This window comes from Helianthus annuus, chromosome 2 (genome assembly GCF_002127325.2).
Source record: "Helianthus annuus cultivar XRQ/B chromosome 2, HanXRQr2.0-SUNRISE, whole genome shotgun sequence".
In the NCBI taxonomy this organism is placed as follows: Eukaryota; Viridiplantae; Streptophyta; class Magnoliopsida; order Asterales; family Asteraceae; genus Helianthus; species Helianthus annuus.
The window spans coordinates 19,747,574-19,766,884 of NC_035434.2; the positions used below are offsets into that span (position 1 = coordinate 19,747,574).

At 36.7% G+C, this 19,311-nt stretch overlaps 1 protein-coding gene across 1 annotated transcript; it reads right to left on the bottom strand.

The window, feature by feature from the left end:
* Nucleotides 1-16,827: 16,827 nt before the first annotated feature.
* On the bottom strand, nucleotides 16,828-19,140 carry LOC110909840 (3-beta-hydroxylase). Its single transcript, XM_022154587.2, has 2 exons — nucleotides 18,252-19,140; nucleotides 16,828-17,537 (listed from the first exon to the last, which is right to left on the bottom strand). Exons 1-2 carry the CDS (start codon nucleotides 19,131-19,133, stop codon nucleotides 16,926-16,928), a joined length of 1,494 nt encoding a protein of 497 aa, XP_022010279.2. The 5' UTR covers nucleotides 19,134-19,140; the 3' UTR covers nucleotides 16,828-16,925.
* Between the last annotated feature and the right edge of the window lie 171 nt (nucleotides 19,141-19,311).

Below are 19,311 nucleotides of genomic sequence, written 5' to 3' on the forward strand. Positions count from 1 at the left end.
AGTAGGGAATATCCAATCTACTAGACTCTATCCCAAGCATACGTTTAAATTCCACAGACATGAAACTATAATTGGCACCAGTGTCAAATAATATGGATGCAAAGTGATTGTTAATGAGAAACGTACCGGTGACCACATTAGGGTCCTCACGTGCGTTCTTTGCTCCTATCACAAATGCTCGAGCCTGAGCATTGTTTCCCTTTGGGCAGTCTTTCATGAAAGGATCATTGCTTCCACAACTGAAGCATCCTTGGTTTCGCCCAGCTCTATTACCATTTCGGTTACCGTTGCCGTTCCCACCATTGTTTCCATTACCATTACCATTGTGGCCTCCAATACCTTTTCCCCAACAATCCTCGGTACGGTGGCATGACTTCCCGTAGTTCTCGCATTTCCCAACGTGACAATTTCCCACGTGGTGAAAGTCACAGCGGTTGCATTTGGGCAGAGTGCCCTGATACTTCTTAGTTCCTGTATTGCTTGCAGCCGCGAAGGTTTTTGCCTCCATAGGTGGGTTAGTGTCATGCTTCTTGTTGTTCGAACCCTTGTTGTTGCTGCGGGTTGCTTGGTTCAGATTTGAATGCTTTCTCTTCTTGTCACCAGACGACTCAGCATGCATCTCGGTCTTCTCAGTTGGGTTCAACGATAGTTTCTTCATACGGACCGCATCTTCAGTAAGGCTGACAGCCAGAGTTATAGCCTCAGTGATCGTCGCGGGTTTGGCCGAAGTTACCAAACTACGAAATTTCAGGGCCAATCCCCAGATGTAGCGTTCAACGCGCTTAAACTCAGGAGTCACCATGTATGGAAGCACTCTAAATAAGTCATGGAACCTTCGAGTATAACCAGTGATATCTGCCCCTTCCATGTCAGATGCCAAAACTCAGTCTCCAACCTCTGGAGTGCAGCACGAGAGCAATACTTCTCTCTCATCATCTCCTTCAGTTCATCCCAAGACATGCCATAAGCGGCATAATCACCCAGAGTTTGGACTTGCAAGTTCCACCAAGTCAGAGCTTCATCAGCAAACAACCCAGTAGCAAAAGTGACTTGCTGATCCGCGGTACACTTGCTCATGCGGATAGTGGCTTCAGTCTTTTCCGTCCAACGCATAAATGCCACTGCACCTCCAGTGCCATCGTAGTTCAGTAGTTTGCAGTAGAGGAACTGCTTGAAGGTGCAGCCTTGAGCTGTGTTCCTCCAGACGAATCTCCATGTCCGTTACGTCTAGCATTGCTTGGTCCTCCACTGTCTTCAGTGCGGTTCGCCTTGTACTGGGCGATAGCGGCGGAGATCCTTTCTTCCAGTAGAGCATTAAGCTCTTCAGCAGTTCTTGGCAGTGGGGGAGGAGGGGGTTGATCACGAGCGTTCACAGCTCTTCTGGGTGCCATTATCTGACAGAACACAACACAATAGGGTTAGACACTTGTTTGATATCGTCATACGAGACAGTCATAGTATATATATGTATACACAAGCATATACCACATAAGTGACATCAAACAATCCGCCCAATGCATAAATCAATTCATACAGCAACAAGCATGCATAATTAGGTAAACACCTTGTAGGATCGTTTGGTGACCCGAACGAGTCGTTCAGAGGTGTTTTCGTCAAGTACAGGTGCGGAAAACAAGTAAATGACGTAGGAATAGCTTGTATATTACTTTAAACTCCTTTTCTATTGATTTGACGATGAGTACAACCTGTTTTCGATCCGGCAGCACCTCGGTACGAAAATCAGGAACCGTTACAAATGAATCCGCTCATAAGGTATTTATAGGCAAATGGAACCGCTTATTGGACAGGCCCAATAAGCGGTCCATATACATGTCATAAAAGCGGTCCAGAAAGTTGACACATAAGCGATCCAAGATAGTGTCATACGAGCGGTCCACTATCACCATGTACCTATGAGCGATCCAAACACTATAAACCTATACAATCTCATAATTTCTCGTATTACGTGCCTAAATCTAATGTTCTAAGATAATGACTCGATACAAGACGTAATCAGCAGATGTAGTGCACCAACAGACTCCCCCTCAGATGTTGATGGAGTCGACTATCGAGTCACACCATGCTGTATCTTCACATCTTCAGTCTTGATCAGTCTTCGAGCTTTTCTTTCTCTATCTACAGACTCCCCCTCTCGATTTACTGGTATTCTCATCTTCAGTAACATCTTCAGGATCAACGCCTGGCTTTCCTGCATAGACTCTACCTCAAAGTAAATTTCTTTTACAAATTGATTTCAACAACTATGCACCAGCATTTGACTCCTCAAAAACAATCTATGATGAACCACTTGAAGAAGGCTAGATTTAACGAAAACAGTTAGAATTACACAAACACTCCCCCTCAAATTCTGTTCATCATGTTTAGCATTCGGAATTTGAAAATCAGATTTCCAATATCAGTTGTCGAAAATCTTTTTGACTTTTTCAAAAATTATGCTAAAACACACACAAAATCTTTTTGGATTTTCAATATGAGAAAATAAAATGCAAAGAATGAAATATTTACAAACAATATTTTTGTGAGTTCGTGCAAGAGGATCATATCAGTTTTAAGACAAATCACGAACACCGTTAAGCTTGATTTCATTATAAGTTTTAAACAATTTACCTAGATTGTCAGTATGTTTGTCCTCTTAAATTTTCAACACAATTTTCAATCGATACGAGATACGATATTAATGTTTTAGAGACTTAAACTTAATTGTGTATCACTCCACTTGAATATACTCCCGTATCCAGATCCCAAATATTCAGTCTTACAGGTGAGTATACCACAGCTGATATCTGTAAAGGGGTTAGATGCGAAACCGTGAGAGCTCAGGTCAGAACTTCCGTTCAGCAGAGAGATGACGGCTCGACTTTTGGTGGGTCCCCTTTTGAGGATCTTTTTGCATTTCAACAGCAGCGACTATCAATTTTATTGTTTCATCAGCATGCTGAGGGCGGCGCTTTTTCAAGCATTTGCAGAAAGTATTATCCGGGGACTAGGTCAGTATTTCCATACAGCAGAAGTCCCGAGATAATACCCCAGATATCACTGAGTATAAAGACCTAGTATCTCAGAATATGGGACCTTTCAAACAAGATTTCGGGGGTTACCCATATATCCAAGAATAGATACCCACAAATTAAGCAAGTTTGAATTTAGGTTTATATCTCGTTTCAATTTACTAAATGTGTGAAAATCTACTGACACATCCGCAGTAAGATTGTTTAACACGTTTTAACTTTACATTTCTTTAGCGTGCCGTGATAGTCCACTGATGTACTATCATTTCCTCTTTTTCGCAACAAAACTCATTTTTGAATTTTATCATGTTTTTGGCTTTTTCAAATTTTCAAATATTTTTGGATTTTCTGAAATTTCCCTACTCCCCCTAAAATGCAAACGCATTTTAAAGAAAATTTGAAAACTTCAAGACACTTGACCTACTAGAAACATAAAATGCAAAAACAAACTGTACAGAAACTTGACAACTGACACTGAATCACATCAAATCGCCAATCACTAGGCATAAACAATCTGAACTCCCCTTATCACAAACCATTTTCTCATTTAGATTTCAAAACACTTAAGTTTGTTTTAATCAAAATGATTTTTCCGGAAAATGAATTTGTGTTGATAACAACCACTTGTAGGTTTATCAATTTTAAAAACGGGGATGTGGTTCATCGTCTTGTCTATCTTTTGCCATATATAGTAAATCAAGTACAACTTAATGTCCCTGATTTACCATTTGCCTTTAAAAACCTTCTGTACCACTTGTAAATGTACTCACTTCAAAGTATACAAACTTTTCAAGATTTAACCACAAATACCACTTGTGGGATCAAGATTACCACTTGTAGATACCCAAAAACTACCACGTGTAGGAATATTACATCTACATCACCATTATATCAATCAAAATGCCGATTCCTGCTTCGCAATTAACCACCTGGAAGCTCCGGCATAGTCCTTTTACCTGCAAAACATTCAAACATTAATCACAATCATTCAAACAAATACATCAAAAACTAGAATGATGTCGATTCCTGATCCACGATATAAACTTGGGATCTCCGACATAGTCCTTTGACTATTCTGGGAAGCAAACTTCCCTCCAAGTCTTCTCAGACTTGAGGGCTTTCAACTCTTCAGCTGTAGGGTTGTATGTCGCCTTTTTAGTTGCGTAAAAATCTTTTACCCCTTTAGCTTTTCCACTCAACATTTTCCCAAATATCTTCTTAACATTCTCGTTGAATGTTTTCTCGACATCAAATTCTTTTTCATCATCATAAAATTGATTTGAAATTTCAATTTTTCCAATTTTCTTTTTAACCTCCTCAAACTTCAATGATGGAAGAACATCATCATTTTCTGAACTTTTCTCCATAACTTGTGGCTCTTCTGGCTTTGTGGAACCAGATTCATCGCCGACTTTTTCTTCTACCTTTTTAGCAACCCACACTTGGTTGTCATTTCCTTGTCTTTTGTAAAATTTTGTCTTTTTCTTTGAACATTCTCCAACTTCATTTTTCGAATTTTTAAAAATTTTGAATTTTTCAGATTTTTCCACAACTTTGTCTTTCATCTTCTGAGAAGCTCCCTGTTTTGTTTTGATATCTTTCGAACAATCCGATGCAATGTGACCAGCTTCATTGCATTTCAAACAGGTTTGAGTATTTCTTGGATGAAATACTCCAGTTCCATTCTTTCTCTTCTCAGCAAGAAACTCTTTGTTAGTTTGTTTCCAAAATGGTTTCTACTGTTCATCTTCCGAGCTTCCACCTGTCACAAATTCAGTGTTTGAATTAGAATTTTTCTCATTTTTATGATTTTCTTATGGAACAAAACCTAAACCTTTCTTTTTGTAGCTAAGATTTTGGTTAGGTTTCTTTTGAAAACTAGGACCAGAATTATAACCTTTTTTCTTGTTTAGACGTTGTTGAACTCTGGAAGTATAATTTTTAGGTTTATCAAAATTTTTCAAAACTTTTAATTCAGGAATATTAACCTCTATTAGTTTAAAAGTTTTGTTGATTAATTCTGTTTTGATACTCATTATCGGAAACTCTTTGTTGTAATATAATTTGTCAGAACCATTCAAAGTATAAACAACTTCGAATGTTTCATCATCCAAATCTGCCTTTGATAACAAAAATTCTTTACTATAAGACCGTTTAACCGAAGAATTTTGACTTTTGACAGACGAACTTGGCTTTTCAGACTCCGATTTTGACTCTGTCTCCTCATCAGTATCCAACACTTGATCGACCACCTTTTTGACTAATTCAGACTCATGATCAGTATCGGATGAGGTAAACGTCACATCAATGTTTTCTGGTAATACGTCAGTTGTGTCGGTTTTAAGCTGTATATTGACTGCTTTTGCAAGTTGTTCCTCATTTGGTTTCCTAGGTGAATACCCATCCCAAATTGGAGGCGGACACTTGTTATAGCTAACGGTCGGTTTCTTACCACAATCTTTCTTTTCTTTCGGCTTCTCAGCTAGAAAAGCTTCCATACCTGCAACAGTTGGGTAAACACGATCAATAACATAATCAGAGGTAGAATAGCTCAACAATAACCTCCTAATCCTCTCATTTTCAATCTTTTCAGTTTCCAACTCTTGCTTCCATTTTGCACTTTCTTCAATGTAGAAATTTATAGCTTTTTGCTTCGACATTAAAGTTGCATTCATCATCGTCAGCGCCTGTTCTCTTTCTGTGTTTGTCTTTTGGAGACCAGTTACTGTTTTGTTCAACACATCATACGATTCCTTCACATAATTAAGATTGAACAATAACTGCTCTTTCTTTTTCTCGTACTCAGCTATGATGTCGTCTTTTGCTGCACACTCTTTGCAGGCTTCCAAACACTTCTCACATGGCTTGACGACTTCAATAATCTTCTCAACTTCGATTGTTTTAATAACTTCAACCACTTTTTCTACTTCAATCACTTTTTCTACTTCAATCACCTTTTCTACTTCTTTCACAACCTCACCAATCTTCTCAGCCACATTTTCAGAATTCTGAACATCACTTTCAGATTCAGATTGTTGTTCTTTAGCAGCTTGTTTCTCTTTTAGCTTCTCCATTTTTTCTGCAAAATAAAAATGAAAACTTTCAGGAGACATATGAGATTTTGCAGTATTTATATGTTTCTCTTCCTCATCATCACTGCTACTATGATCTGGTGATTGATCAAAATGTACAGATTTTTCAGAATCATCATCAGATATACTAGAATCAGATGGTGTTTTATCAAATACAACATCCTGTTCTTGAACAGTTTCATCTGAATTATCTGAAACATCCCCAGAGTGTTCTGAGACTCTATCAGTACTATCTGAACTTTCATCAGATGACACAGATTTTTCATCTCCACTTGATACATTCTCTCCAATAGATCTCATCCAAGTAGCAAACAAATTTGGCTCTCGGACGATCTTTGCAATGAAAGCTTTAAAACCTCCCTTTTCATCCACGAACATATCCCAACTGAAACCTTCTGGTAGTTTCTCATCATCTTGATCAATAACACGTTCTGCTGTTGCTTCAGATGATATGTAATCACTCCAGCTGAAATCTACAACACAAGCTCTTTTGGAATCTTCAATCTTTCTCCCATGAGCTGTCTGAGGTTCTTGGGATTGACTAACTTGTTGATAAATTGCTTTGCGATAGTAATCATCTTTCCCGAATGGATTTTGTGCTCCGCTAGCTTCTCTTCCTTTGCACTCTCGCTTGAAATGGCCCTTCTCCCTGCATCGAAAACAAGTAACTTTAGATTTATCAAAACCTAAAGTAGAAACATGTGCATCAAGAAAGTCATTTCTCCCGGTAATGGTTTTGAATTTCTCAGCCCGACGAAGAACTCTAGCAAGACACCATTTGATATCCATAAGTTCCATTTCCTCAGCATCTATTTGATCGTAATCCTCTTTGGTGAGCATAGGATTTCTGATCCGACCAGCAACAAGACCTTCATAAGATAACAGAATTGAACCCAGAAGTGCCATGTGATCTTTAGCAGTGTCTTCAGAGAAGATTTGACCTTCTGGAAGATTGAGAGCTATGTTGCACTGAATTATGTATCCATTTCCGGTTTTTGTACTCTGAGACTGAAAGCTTGTGTTAGTCTCTTTTGGATTTACACTCGGAAATGATGAAAACCCGCTGCTACTCTTGTTCGAACCCTGATCAGCTTTCTCAGATGAATCACCAGCACTGAAAGCGATTTGAATTTTCGGACTTCTTTCAGCTTCAGAAACTGGAATACTACCTTTATAGTACATTTTAACATCTTGTTGACCACTAGGATTATTCATCCTCGCGATCTTTTGCTGTTCAAGATCCTGACTCTCAATTTTCTCAATAAACTGACCAATTGTAAGTTTGTCATAAACACCCGTGTTTTTTAGTATCATCAAATACGTTCCCCACTCTTTCTGAGGTAACGCGTCAGCCAATTTATCAACCCATTCCTCACGACCTTTTTCAACTCCCAACATCGATAACGAACGCACTAAGTGGCAGTATCTCTCAATTAGCTTTTTAGTATCCTCTCCCGGCAAACTGCTAAACAAATCAAATTCCTTTTTAAGCAATGCCTTCTTGCTTTTGATCATACTTTCACTACCCTCGAATTTCACTTTAAGAGCATCCCAAATCGACTTTGCAGTTTTGTCGTGTTGTAGCAGAATGAATATATCTTCTTTAATTGCCTGCTGTAACAAACTTATGATCATTTTCTCTGCTCTGTACATTGCACGTTCTTGTTCTGAGAATTCAGATATCTGTTTAATGACTTGCAATTCTGTTCGAGGCAATGTGTACTTTTCCAATATGCATTCCCACGATCTGAGATGATTTGCCTGAACCCAGTTTTCAAAGCGATCTTTCCACCCATAGTATTATTCAATACTCATCAGTTTCGGGGGTTTCTGGGTGGTTCCAGTCTCATTTTCCAGGTTCATAGCTTGAGCAATCGCGGCTGGAGTAGTCGATGTAGCAAAGGCGTTGTAAAACTCAGAATTCATGATGATTTAGCACAATATTCAATGCAGCTGACAGAAAAGCGGTCCAAAGAATATGTCGAATAAGCGATCCAAGTGAAATTTGATCACAAACGCGGTCCAAATAAAATGCTATTCGAGCGGTTCAAGATATGTAGGATAAGCGGTTCAACAGTGTGCTGTTCGAGCGGTTCAAGTCATCCGACCGTATAAGCGGTCCTAAACTCGTATAGATGAGCGGTTCACAGAAATTAATTTCGAGCGGTTCAAGTCAGATCGATCGAATGAGCGGTTCAAGCTAGGTCCAATAAGCGATCCAGAGTTGTTCCAGAAAAGCGATCCAACTTCGGACAACGATTTAACCCACTATTTCTTTGAATTTCAACCCCAAACTTTCAAGGGTTTGTCTTTATACCATCGCGCACAATCCCTGAGATTTTCAGCAAGTTTAGACCGTGAAAAATATCTGAAACTGAAAAAGAATGAGTAGAAGACAGAATTTTCGACAATTTTCAGCTATTTCCTGTAGAACTCCTCCTCCTGAAGCTCTGATACCACTTGTAGGATCGTTTGGTGACCCGAACGAGTCGTTCAGAGGTGTTTTCGTCAAGTACAGGTGCGGAAAACAAGTAAATGACGTAGGAATAGCTTGTATATTACTTTAAACTCCTTTTCTATTGATTTGACGATGAGTACAACCTGTTTTCGATCCGGCAGCACCTCGGTACGAAAATCAGGAACCGTTACAAATGAATCCGCTCATAAGGTATTTATAGGCTACTGGAACCGCTTATTGGACAGGCCCAATAAGCGGTCCATATACATGTCATAAAAGCGGTCCAGAAAGTTGACACATAAGCGATCCAAGATAGTGTCATACGAGCGGTCCACTATCACCATGTACCTATGAGCGATCCAAACACTATAAACTTATACAATCTCATAATTTATCGAATTACGTGCCTAGATCTAACGTTCTAAGATAATGACTCGATACAAGACGTAATCAGCAGATGTAGTGCACCAACACACCTTACTTCACATTGGCGGTTCTTGTCTTTATACCCTACATTACTACTCCCATAGAGTATTTAATAGTCTGGGGGAGGGGTGTTCACGTTTGCCCTTTTCTTGTGCTGTGGGAAGCTATACGTGACAAGACTTGTTGTGGTTTCTGTGCACTGACTTCCATAATTATGTATGCATCCATAATTACGTAACTCCTTGCACAGTCCGCACAGTTCGTTTCATCCTCAAATCACTTCCTTCAGATAGGAAATTGTTTTCAGGTAAAGTCACGTATACTTGTGACATTCTATTTCTAGTATATGTATATATCAATTATCACACATAATTGCAAGTAATTCTTAATCACAGATAAGTGCTACTCCAGTGCACCCTAAGTCTCGTAGTGTCTTTTCTTGACTCTTTGTAAACAGTTTCAGGTAGTGTATGTCGCGGAAAGTTTTATGCAATGAAAACTTTTGAAAAATTGTTTTCGTGATAGGATCCTAGAGATTGTAAACTAGACTCGAGAAGGAATCTTGGTTCACTACAATCGCAGCTCTGATACCAATCTATCACACCCCTTTCTGCGGCGGAAGCACGAGGTGTGACCATGAAAGGTTCTCATTGCATACGAAAGGTAAACATACTACATGCTCGTAAAAATAACTATTAACATTACATGACGGAAAACATAGTTTAAGTGTTTACATCACGAGACAACATATTATCTGAAAGTCTACAACTTTATTTAAAAGTAAACATAGACGACATCCAAGAGCATGAGTGAGACCACGCGCACATCCACTTTAGTTACCTGAAATACATATGAGTTTTGGAAAAACGTCAACATAATGTTGGTGTGAATTAATGCAGTGATTGTTTTTGAATGTTTAAGTACTTGAATGAAAACTTGATATGCAACTTGTAGAATGTATGAATGTTTGAATGTAACTTGTAAAACGTATATGTGACTGATTACTATGAATGTTTGAATGTATCAAGTAGAATGTATCTGTAACTGAATATTATGAATGTTTGAGATCGCTAGTGGTTTGCAAGGCCACTAACATGTGTCACGACATAGGAAGCCACCAAACCTAGGCATTTTCGTCGACTTTGACTGAGACACAGAAGCACTCGTTGGTAGAAGTAGGCCAATAGTGGGGTTGCCTGAAACTCATTAGATCTAACCTTTCGTTCCGCGGTCTGAATGTATACGTTGATTAATGGTGCTTATGGTACCCTATTCGGGACATGATCTAGAATGTTTCACTTGAATGTTTTTGTACTCCATCATACCATTTGTAAACATTGTAACATTTGTGACATGTATTTCAACCCCGAAGTTATAAAACCAAAAACAGTTAAAGAAAAGGGGGAGCATGAACTCACAACTTTGCGTTCCTTGCGTAAAACTTCACCGGATTTGCTTAATTAACGCCGTGACCTATACGTGTTTTCTTAACGTTAGTCACTAGACTTGTATCGCACATGTACAAGTCACTATCTTTTGTATATGTTTTCCTTGTGTTAAAAATAATTTATATTTTTAACTAAGTGTCTTACTTATATTATTTTCTCAAAAATAAATATAAGTTCCTTGTATTTTGCACCCGAATTATGTATCTTGTATGTTGTATGTGTATTTTTGTGTTTTTACTTCTCAAGAATATTTAGTGTATTTTCAAGTCCTAATACACTATCACGTATAATACATACTACATACACTTAGCACAAAATTTGGTGACCAATAAATACATATATTCTTCCTCAAAAATATACATACTTAGTATCAATTTTAATCTTGAAGAAATCGTCATTTCTTAACACAAAAATTAGGTACACCTTGGTAAATGTTTTTAGATACATTTTTAGGGAATAAGTTTCTCAAAACTTATATTTTTCGAAGTGTCAAAATTTTATAGAAATTTTGACAGAGTTTCCCCTAAAAATGGAGGTTTCCCATGTTTTCAAAACATGTGTTTATTTTCTTTTAAATCATCATCAACAAATCAACAACTTAAGCAACACTTAACAAGTGCCAAAATCATGTAAATCACACTATATCATGAACTTGAAGTTTTTGTAACATCTTGTAGTAACTTACCATGTTATTTAGTAGGTTTAGTTACCCTTATAAACATGGTTATTTTTTTGTATATTACTTTACTAAAAGATTTAGTCATTTACAACTTGTGAAATGATTTTTCTAAAAATACTTCTCTTGTATTTTTCTTGTTTTATAAGTGTTCATACACTTGTTTTTCTACTAAAAATAGTGTAGATTTGAGTAAAAACCAAGATCTTTTTAAAAATCACATTTTAAACTTGGTTCTTTTGGAAAACCACTCATGAATCTTAGATTCACAAGATTACTAGCTTGCTTTGTTTAATATTTTTCCAAGAAATCATTCATTCATCAAGTTCATGTCTTAACAACAAGATGATTATTTCATGTTGTTACATAATGATCTCCTAACTTGCTAGATCATGTGTTTAATCACAATCTAGCAAGTTTCATGCCATGATCAACATCAATAATCCTAGTAATCAACAAGCAAACACTATACTTCCACTAAACAACATCATTTCATCAAAATATCATCATATGCAAAGTTCATGTTCAAGTTTCAAGTTCATGTTCTTTAGTGTTCATAAGATTTTCAACATAATAAGTCTTTTAACCACTAAAAATAGAAGTAAATAAGAGTGTTCAAGATGCTTACAACTAGCTTAAAGCTAGGGAAGAACTATGGTGAAAATGTGGTGGATAAAAGCAAACGAAGAAGGTTCTTCATGTTCCGTGAGCACCGAGCCTCGTTAGTGACCTTCTAGCACCTTATGTAAGCCTTGAAATGCTTGGAAGTTGAATGAAAATGGGTGGTGTATGTTGGGTGGTTGTGAGCCGAAAACAAAGGAGGACGAAGGGAGGAGGAGGTGTTGTGTGGTGAAATGGTGATGGTTATACTTATAATACACTTGCAAGATCTACCATATCTTGTGTGATCTTTTAATATCTAAATAAAATCAAAGTAAATTCAAATAATATCTAATGGGATATAGAAAGATTATGTAAATCTTGTGGGGCCATGGCTTTGGCCTATTACTTGCATATGGGGGGGGGGGGTAATGCGTAACTTGCAAGATCTTACAATATCCTAATATAATCAAAACAAATCCAAGAAAATCAATTGAATATCTTGGTAAGATATTGGGTGATTTAGTAAGATTTCACAAATCAAAAGTGGGTCCACCCCTTGTTATCGTGAATCAATATGCGGGGGGGGGGGGGGGGGGGGGGGGGGGGGGCAAAGCGTAATTTCCAACTCTAATATATACACAAGTTGGCTTTCATATGTGATTTTTAGGGACTTGATGTGTTATTACATTATAAGGGGTGTTATGGTGTTCGGGGACCATAACTAGTTTAGAAATATTAAAATAATATTTCTAGTAATATTTTGATGTTCCGGGTAATGTCCGGTTGTTCGGTTAAATACCGGTTCGTTAAAGTGCTAAATTGCACCGTTTAGTGTCCTTTATGTATCCTTTTGTAACCCTTTTAATTCCCAACACTTAGGAAGGTATTCTGGACAAATAAACATGAATTCTGCATAATATTTTTGTATTAAAAGCTTATTATAGCTGAATTATGCAGAATTTTGCATTTAAAGTGCGTTTCGAGTGCTTTTTAGTGCGTATTTTAGCTACCGGAATGTTTATATGTTAACCTTCGTATGTACTCTTAGGTTTTAATGTATTCTTAACGTTGGACCTACACCAAGGCCCCAATTCTAGTGTCTGACTGCTTTCTGCAGAGTTGTTGGCATATTGTGTCTTACCGGTGAGTTTACTAGTATTTCTGACGCAACGCTCTTGTTAATGCATAAAGCAATATCTTGTAGTATAAAACATGTATGAATTCACTTATTTAGTATGTATCAGACAATGTTGACATTTAAGCACATAATTGCCGTCATTAAAAAAAAATTAAAGTGTACGGAAATTACCGGTTTTGTGCCAGTTGTCACAGATATCACGAGCATGACGATGTCCTTTTCCTTCATTGGTTCACCGATATTTGCAAGGGCACTCGCATATTCGTGGGCCCGGGTAAGGTAGGTTGATAATGTTTCATCTCCTTTCATTTGAATTTTCAGCAATTATGTTTTAAGACTGTATTCTCTTGAGGAGGTGTGTGGTGCATAAGCATCCGCAAGAGAAATCCAAAGGTCACGAGAAGAAGTACCTTGAACGTGTTGGATGGAGGCTTCTGAGATGGTGGACAACAATAGCATCCGAACATGGGCATCATTTGCGATCCAAATTGGGTGTTTAGGATTGGCTTGTGGGTACTCTTGATGGCCCGATTCCTGAGCAGTGACGCTGCTATGACTAAACTAGAGCATGTGCAAGATTATTCAACAATATTGTACAACTTATTAGTTATATTGCTTAGTAGACATTTGTTTGTAAACACTTGGAATGTTTGGAAGACGATCAAACTTTTAATTGAAGTGATAAGAACTTTTAATTGAAGTGATGATATTATGATCTTTTACATTTTCTAGTTTTTATCTTTATTCTATATTTTAAATAAACGATAATTTTAATTAATCAAAATTAATATGATAAATGACTATACCAGCATTTAATTTGATGTGATTTTTGTTGAAAAACATGTCATTAAAAAGTGTATTAAAAAGTATGTAGCGGCAAACAAAAAAGTGCCACTAAAAGTTTAAAAGTTTGTAGTGACAGATAAAAAAGTGCTACTAAAAGCCTAAAAGTTTGTTGTGGCAGACCAAAAAATTGCCACTAAAAGACTTTAGCGTCATCGCTTCTAGTGGCACTTTTTTTGTGTGCCGCCCATTCAAGTAGATAGCATTAGTGGCACTTTTTTGGTTTTTTGTGGCATTTTATGTGTGCCAATAAATGGCATTTTTTTTGTACTGGTGGCATCCTTATCTGATGAGGCTGCTCGTGTTATGAACTCCGGTGGGAAAGGTATTGTTCCGTTAACATAACCAATTAAGTTGTTGGTAACAAGAAAGGGTTGGATCATTGCTTTCCAATACCCATAGTTTGTAGGAGAGAGGGTAAATCTAAATTTGTGTGAGTTGTGAGCAGTTTTGTCTGCTGCTACAGAGAAGGCAACCATGAGAGCCATTGTTTGGCTGGAAAAGAAAGTGATCATTCTCCAAGAAAGAAACTGCCAGAATGGGAAAGGAAAGGCCAGGAACTAGAAAGCTCCAATACCAAGATAATCTTGGTGATAATGTGTTGTATTGATTAAAGAGAATTACAAGAGATTATATAGATAACAAACTTACACATAATACCCTCAACTACAATTAATATAAATCTGTCTAATACTTAGACTCACATTGACTAACAATATGTTGCTTCCAAAAACTAATAGTCATTGGGAATACGACTTGCAAATTGCTGAAATGGAGCTGAAATCATTATCGATTTCCTACACAGAAATATGAAAAACAATATTATAACTAATTTTGATTTCGAGATACAAAAATTTCTAGTAACTGATGTGTTTGAGAGACTCATTCCAACAATTACAACAGAGTCTAGATCGTAAATCTTTGATCAAGACAAGAAAACAATACTAACCATGGAAATAAAAACAATACCGTTAGCTGAAATAAAGTCCAAATTCACAATCATTCATTAATATGTTTTGGCACCTAACAAAAAGAGATAAAATGTGAGACGTTGCATCGAAAAACAAAAGAAACAACATAATCAAGTGGGCTGCAAATGAACCGAACGAACACGAACAAGGCCTTGTTCGTGTTCGTTTGTTAAGGAAATAAATGTGTTCACGAACGGTTCATGAACACTTACCGAACGAGATTTTGTGTTCGTGTTCGTTCATTAAGGAAATGTGCGTGTTCGCGAACAGTTCACGAACACAAATAAATTTGGCGAACACGACGAAGGATAAAGATAGATGGCCCAGAGAGTAGCACTCGAACTTGAATCCCTTATTGTGGAACGGAGGTCGATCGTATTCGTGGATGTAAATAATGAGAAATAAAAGGGAAATGATACATAAACAAGATGAAAGTGGGTTTCCTAGTTTAAGTGTCAGGGAAATAAAATAAATAAAAGTTTAATAATATAAAAAGTACAAATAAAATATAAGAAAGTACAAAGATCTTCAATTAAAACACAAACATATTAACATAAACGAACGCAAATCAACGAATGTTTACAAACACGTTCACGAACACCTTACCCAACGTTCACGAACACAATCGAACGAACGAGACCTCTGTTCATGTTCGTTCATTTAACTAATCGAACAAAATTTCTTGTTCATGTTCGTTCGTTTATTAAACGAACAAACATAAACGAACTTCCCGCCGAACGGTTCAGGAACTGTTCGCTGAACGTTCGGTTCGTTTACAGCCTTATAATCAGCACTTGAAATTGTAAACTTCATATAGTAAGAAATCATGTTGTCTCTTCAAATCTACTAAAACCAACCCTAATCACCATAGACACTCTTCTTCTCATTCTAGGAACCTTAAACAAAACAAATCTGACAAAAATAACAAAGCCTTAATTCCGAAAAAAAATATAATGTTACTTGGGCTCTTTACTCTATCGTCATCTGGGTGATGTTCAATACATTGTAAAAAAAAAAATTAAACCCTCAACGAACAACAAAAAAACAATATTCAAATGTGGAGAGTGTTCTAGAAACACCAACTCAGTTGAACGTCTCACACAATAACAAACTAATAAAAAAAGAATTGATCATTTTGCTTTAGATTGGAATTGAAACCCCGAAATTAAACAAAAGGTGTCTAACCAATTAACAAAAATATTAAAATACAATAGATAAACACTGAAAGACGAGAAAAATTGTACCTTGATGTAAAAGCGGTACCTTAATGTCTGCAAGTAGAGAAGAATTACAACAAAACATTAGTTTTCTGATGAAAGTGAGACCTCAAACCTACATAATGGATGGTGAAAAAGGTAAGTTGAGAATCACCATTGTTGAGTTGCTAAAAAAGAAGAGTATGTGCCGCTAGGGTTTTGAGGGCGAACTGATGGAGGTTAGGGTTTATGATACGATGGTGTAGAGAAGAAGATCAATAAATGAAAGGATTGAACGAGTGTTTCATAAAATTAGGGTTATATAAAGGATCCGAATTTTGATAAATGGTTTTTTTTTAAACTTTTGGATCCCATGCGTTTTTTTGCATTTGGAAGAGTCAAACAGTCAACTTTAGGTGATGAAATTGAATGAGGGAGTGACACGTATCCAAAACCATCAAATGGTTGCATTATAAGATGCTACATGGGAAAACTCTAACACATGGCTGCACAAGAACATGACAAGTGTCTGACCAGTTAATTATTTGTATATTGTAATAGATAATAGATAAAAGATGCAATAAAACAAGGATTTGTCAAAAATCGGGTTTTCGTTTTGTTTGTTGAGCGTCAAGCATATGTTAAAACTTGTTTTTTTTAACAAATTGGGTTTTATCAAAGAAACAATATTTCTATAATCTTATTGTAGTGAGAAAATACAATTAATTAGTTATGGTGATTAGAAGTTGGTCCAAAAGTTAAAAATCTTCTGTTCAGACCAACTCAACATGAGGGAGTACGATAGAAAGGGTCTAAACATTAAATGAGCATAAGTTGGGATAAAATTGGAGATATGAGGCCCATAACCAATGCAAGTAAAGGTCACGATGAGTTGGAGTGGATTATATTAAAAATAGTCATAGGTATATGAGGATTTGAGTGTAATGTAGAACCAAGGGGTTGAGTGACAACTCTCATTATTCAAGAAAATTATTACAACGATGCACTTGTAAAGTAACTTTGTGATCCTATTACATATTCGCTTCTATCCGAAATGTGGAGTTGCCACAACCAGTAAAGGGGACTTCCTTCGAAGTGTAAGGCCAGTGATCTCAGTCATGTCAAGTTCTTCACCGTTCACCTCTTCTGGCAACGCGAAGTCATATTTGTACACTAAGTTTGCTATAGCGAGCTCGTAAACCGGTGTTGCAAACTGAATAGCTGGACAGCCTCTCCTTCCCACACCAAATGGAATGAACTCAAAGTTAAGCCCTTTATAGTCGATAGGATTGTTTAAAAACCTCTCTGGATGAAACTTCTCAGGTTCCACCCATCGTGAAGGATCTCTTCCTATCGCCCATGCATTAACAAATACTTGTGTACCTGCTGAAATGTCGTACCCCATAACTTTGACATCTTTTGTTGATTCTCGGGAAATGAGTAATGGAAGTGGTGCATGCAATCGCATAGCCTCTTTGAGGACAGCTTGTAAGTAGGTCATTTTCTCCAAATCATCCTCGGTAATCATGGGTTTTCCATTAGCTATTTCTCTGACTTCTCTTTGTAACGTTTTCATAACTCTTGGATGTCTTATTAGCTCACTAATTGCCCACTCGATTGCAGTGGATGTAGTATCAGTTCCAGCAGCAAATACGTCCTACAAGAATTACCAAATTTAAAACAATTCTTAAACTACAAAAAGAAAAACAAATTATGTTTATGTCCCTACGTGCACGGTTCGATTTGGTTTTCGGTTCTGAAACAAAATTATGTAAGATTAAAAAATAAAAGTTATAATTTAAAATTTAACAAGCTTTCTTATATATGTTTACATTTTAATTAATAATGCTCACATAAACCTAACATTTTAATGTATTTTTATGTTTCTCCAAAGTTTTTTTAAGACATGTTGTTTTAAAATACTTTGAAGATTATGTAATTTATATATTAAATTTTGTTATTTGTTGTAAGCGATAGATCATCTCAGTTATAAATAAACATGTTAATGTTTTTATTATAAATACTTAATATTCAAGAATAAAATGAATAATTTCTCATAGTATAGGTTAAACACTTAAACGAAAACAAAATATATGTTTATTTCGTTTCGGTTCAGTTTTTTTTTCCGGTTATTGAAAATGGTTATCCGAAAACCGAACCGAAATTTTCGGTTATTAAAAACCCGAAAACTGAACCGTCGGTTTTTGTTTCGGTAAGGTTTTTTTGGTTCAGTTTTATCGGTTATTTCGGTTTTCTGCTCACCCCTACTATACATATTTAGAATTAGACAAATCTAGTAAGATCACAAATTAAGTAATGCATGGTCTAGAAAGTTTTAAATTCAAACTAGAGCAACGTTTAGCAAACTAACCATGATGGCAGCTTTAATAACATCCCTATGAAGGATAAAGTTGGTGGTCTTTTCTGTTTGTAGATCTAGTAAGATGTCAACTAGATCTTGGCGTTTGTCACTTCCATTTTGATCACCATCCACCATCTTTTTCTTACTTATATGTTCTTCAAGAACACCCTCAAGAAACTCATCAAATTCTTGAGCAGCTTGTTTAGTTCTTGCCACTAAACCACTCAATCGATCCACCCATGACAACCACGGAATATAGTCCCCGATCGAAAAACAACCAGCAAGATAAGTAAACCGTATCAACAAGTCAATAAACTCCGGTTCTCCACATGTTCTCCCTAATGCCACTCTACAAATTACATTATTTGTAAATGAACTTATCAACTCGCTTAAATCAATCACCGATCCACAACTTTTAGCAATCGTATCGATCATAACTTGAGTCTCTTGTTCTCTAACTTGTCGAAACGATTGAACTCGTTTGTTACTCAAAAGTTGGAGCACAGCAAGGCTCCTCACCTGCCTCCAGTACTCTCCATACGGGGAAAATGCTATGCTCTTAGATCCGTAAGTAAGCGTGTTGGTTATACTTAATTTTGGTCTGCTTGCAAAGATTAGATCATGGGTTTTCAAGATCTCACAGGCTGTTTCAGCCGATGACGCTACAAGTGCAGGCACATTGCCTAGTTGAATGAGTACGAGTGGACCGTGTTTTTTGGTTATGGTTTGGAGAGAGCGGTGTGGGTTCGAGCCTAGTTGATGAAGGTTTCCAATGATTGGAAGCTTTAGCGGGGATGGTGGTCGGTTTTTTTTAGGGTTTGAAGTAGATGAATACCATTTGAAGACGATGAAGATTGATATTATGGTGAAGGCTACAATAATTATAGGCATTGTGAAATAAAATGTGAGAGTTGAAATGATATGTAACATTTGTTGTAGTATTGGCTTATTTAACTCGGCTGCGTCTGAACTTAATGAACTATTTAATAGGAGCACTAATAAATTAAATTAAACAGTTATTAATAATATAAAACACTCCGGTCGTTACTACGGACAAAAAGTGCAACTT